We start from the raw sequence: 2,832 nt of genomic DNA, 5'->3' as shown, positions 1-2,832 counted from the left end.
TTAAGCGAGTAAAGCACTAGTGAAGCACCAAGAGAGCATTTTGTCACCCAGTCCTCAAGGCCGAAGTTGAAGTTTGTGTGCAGATCACCCATCACAAAGCTGACTGTTAATGGGGCAATTGATGACTCCGAAGATACCCTAAGTCAGTCGTCAAGGTCAAAATCAAAGTTTGTGCGTAGATCTCCTATTGGTGTAAAGAAACTAGAGGTAGCAATGCCTCAAATTTCTGCTAAAGAGTCTTTGATATCTAAAGCACTAAAGACAAATGATGCTCCACAAAAGAAAGGCTCAAAGATGGATGTAATTATATTCGTTGGGCTTTTTTTTATCAAGCTATTCTTGGAAAAGAGGAGTTTTTTTTCGCTGAGCTAAAAGAGGGAGTGGAGGGAAGCGCTGAGCTACAATGGCTACTGCTATGAAGGCACTGTTTTTATGACTCTTCCGACGAAGGCATTAACTCCTTGGATGCTTGAGGATTATCAAAAAGTTATGATGGAGAGAAGGGAGCGACATCGATGCCAAGATTAGTGATGCAAAGGAATTTAAGGCAGCTGACTTGCTGTGGCTGAATCCGACGCTGCGAATCGCATCGCCTTTGCTTACAATATGGAGCTGGATGAGTGGAGTCGGGTGCATCCAGAGCTTCCTGATCGACATGAACTGTATCGTAAACCGCGTGTTCTACATACTATCACCCTCGTCAAGTACAGGGGCCGGGTCCTTGCGGCTGAATCGCAGTACAACAGGCTGTCTCCTCTTGCCGGTTTAGTGATAGAGGAGCTGTGTCAAACAAGCAAATGTCTACCTGCTGCTGGTATGGAAGATTGCTGGATACAGGTTTCATCGACACCTTTCAACCTTTGGAAAGATAGCCAGGAGCTTGGAGAGAGAGGACATTGAAATCTTTCAGGGATGGAAGGTTGTCAGTCTTGGTGGCAACAGACGTTGCAGCTAGAGGTCTAGACATTTAAAATGTTGATCTTATTATACATTATGATGTGGCTAATGACACAGAGACATTCGTGCATCGTTTTGGAAGAACATGTCGTGCTCGCAAACAGGGAACGGCTATTCTTATTCATACACAATTCCAGATGCGGACACTTGATACTCTAGAACGGGATTTGGGTTGCAAGTTCCAGCTCATAGATCCTTCCAGCTCTCTGGATCTTCTGAGATCCTCTGCTAATGAGGCAACTGCCAAGTTACAGAATGTACTCGTTGATGTGAAGAACATTTTTCTTCCTACAGCTAAGAAACTGCTTGAAGAACAAGGGCCCAGAGCTCTTGCAAGAGCCATAGCCCATGTTTGTGGCTTAAGAGAGGCGTCTGCTTCACGTTCCTTGATATCTTATGAATCGGGAGTGATGACTTTAAAGATTACTTCTCGAACAGGACCAGGGATCACCTCAGCTCTGTTGGTGTGACACAAATGCTTTTAAAGCTACATGCAAATGCTGCATTCAACCTGGGGAAAGTATGCATGCTCAGTGACAATGAGGGGGCAATGTTTGATCTTCCTGAAAAAAAAAATGGCGAAAGAAATTTTGGCATTGAAGATAGAGTCTGGCAAAGTTATTGAGTCTATTGAAAAACATTCTTTCAGGTTGTAATACAATCTATCAGAGAGTCCTTTGTTATACATTCCTTTTTGTGGAAAAACCATGACTCCTTTGCAGAGTGTATTGGGTTCAAATCATACAACTGAAGTGTTTCCATTCTCAGCTGTCCACTGCTATTGTCTTCTCCTGTGGCAATCTCTTGCTGAAGTCTGAACGCTGAAAACAGCCTTGAACTGGTGCTGAATGTTGGACAGATTTATGGGTTGATTGCTCAATGATTAAATTGAGAAAAAGCTCAGAATTGCTGCCCAGCAAAACTAATTCCAATAGAACTCTTCAAGTCTCTTCAAGCCTATGTGCCAAAGGCACAACTATCATCATACACCTGAATGCAAAACAGTTTATGACTTACTTCAGATTTTTCTGAACTTGGACCTCATGTAATTTACTTGACAAGAAATATAGTGAACTTTGGCATAAAAAATTCGTTTTCTTCTTGTTAGTCTCTTTCCTTGCTATTTCTTGAACCCCATGTTATGCAGCTCTTGCATGAACTTTACGACATCGTGCAGACAATGATGGCCTGGTTGGAGAGAGAGAAACTCAGTCTTTCTCTCTCCTCCCTCTCTCTCCTCTAAGGGGTGCTGCACGTGGGAAGAAGAAAGAAGAAGAAGGAATGGCGGATGCTCGTCCGGCGAAGATCAGATTGCTCCATGAATGAAGAGGGGCTAGAGATGGCAATGCAGGGTCATGTTGAGCATTAAATGCATGCTGAAAATTAGTCTCGTAACCAAGAACAGAAAATCGAAACCCGAAAATAAGCGGTAATGCTATTTTTACAAAGAAAAATGATCTTTTTTGTGCTTTTTGCTTGATGAATCTTCGTTCATATGGGATGAAAGTTTATAATGATGTTGTTTTCCATGCGTTTTGTCTGTCTACAACTTGAAAATCAAAAAATACAAGGCTGCATGGCTGGAATTAATGGTAAAATACACGCAAAATACTTATTTTAAGGGTAAAATGGGGGTTTTTTGCAAAATAAAGGGGGAATATGAGATACAACATCAACAAAACCTGAAATTTTGCTGTTAAGAAACCTAAGGGCCATAGCCCATAATCAATTCTAACTTCTAGTCATTTTTTATTGAAGAAAATAGAGGAAAAATACCAAAAAATGGTGAAAATTGGGTTTTAAATGGGAGAAATTTAGGAAACGATAAAAAGAAAATTCCAAAAAATTACATGTGTGTTTGTGCAATGTATAATG

At 41.1% G+C, this 2,832-nt stretch overlaps 1 protein-coding gene across 1 annotated transcript; it reads left to right on the top strand.

The window, feature by feature from the left end:
- Nucleotides 1-606: 606 nt before the first annotated feature.
- LOC148041223 (DEAD-box ATP-dependent RNA helicase 3A, chloroplastic-like) lies at nt 607-1,427 on the top strand. Its single transcript, XM_087680432.1, has 2 exons — nt 607-814; nt 1,015-1,427. The coding sequence occupies exons 1-2, from the start codon at nt 607-609 to the stop codon at nt 1,425-1,427; spliced, it is 621 nt and encodes a 206-aa protein (XP_087536558.1).
- The last annotated feature ends 1,405 nt before the right edge of the window (nt 1,428-2,832 follow it).

This window comes from Lygodium microphyllum, chromosome 1 (assembly GCF_053477565.2).
Source record: "Lygodium microphyllum isolate KBCC chromosome 1, Lygodium_microphyllum_v1.1.10, whole genome shotgun sequence".
Taxonomy (NCBI): domain Eukaryota; kingdom Viridiplantae; phylum Streptophyta; class Polypodiopsida; order Schizaeales; family Lygodiaceae; genus Lygodium; species Lygodium microphyllum.
Note: the sequence above shows the minus strand (reverse complement) of the source record. Positions and strands in the feature narration are given on the sequence as shown.

Bases quoted from the DNA above. Each gene is read 5' to 3' on its own strand.
- LOC148041223 (XM_087680432.1), top strand. From the start codon at position 607: ATGGAGCTGGATGAGTGGAGTCGGGTGCATCCAGAGCTTCCTGATCGA. The intron at 815-1,014 runs GTATGGAAGATT...CTAATGACACAG, and splicing joins CAAATGTCTACCTGCTGCTG to AGACATTCGTGCATCGTTTT.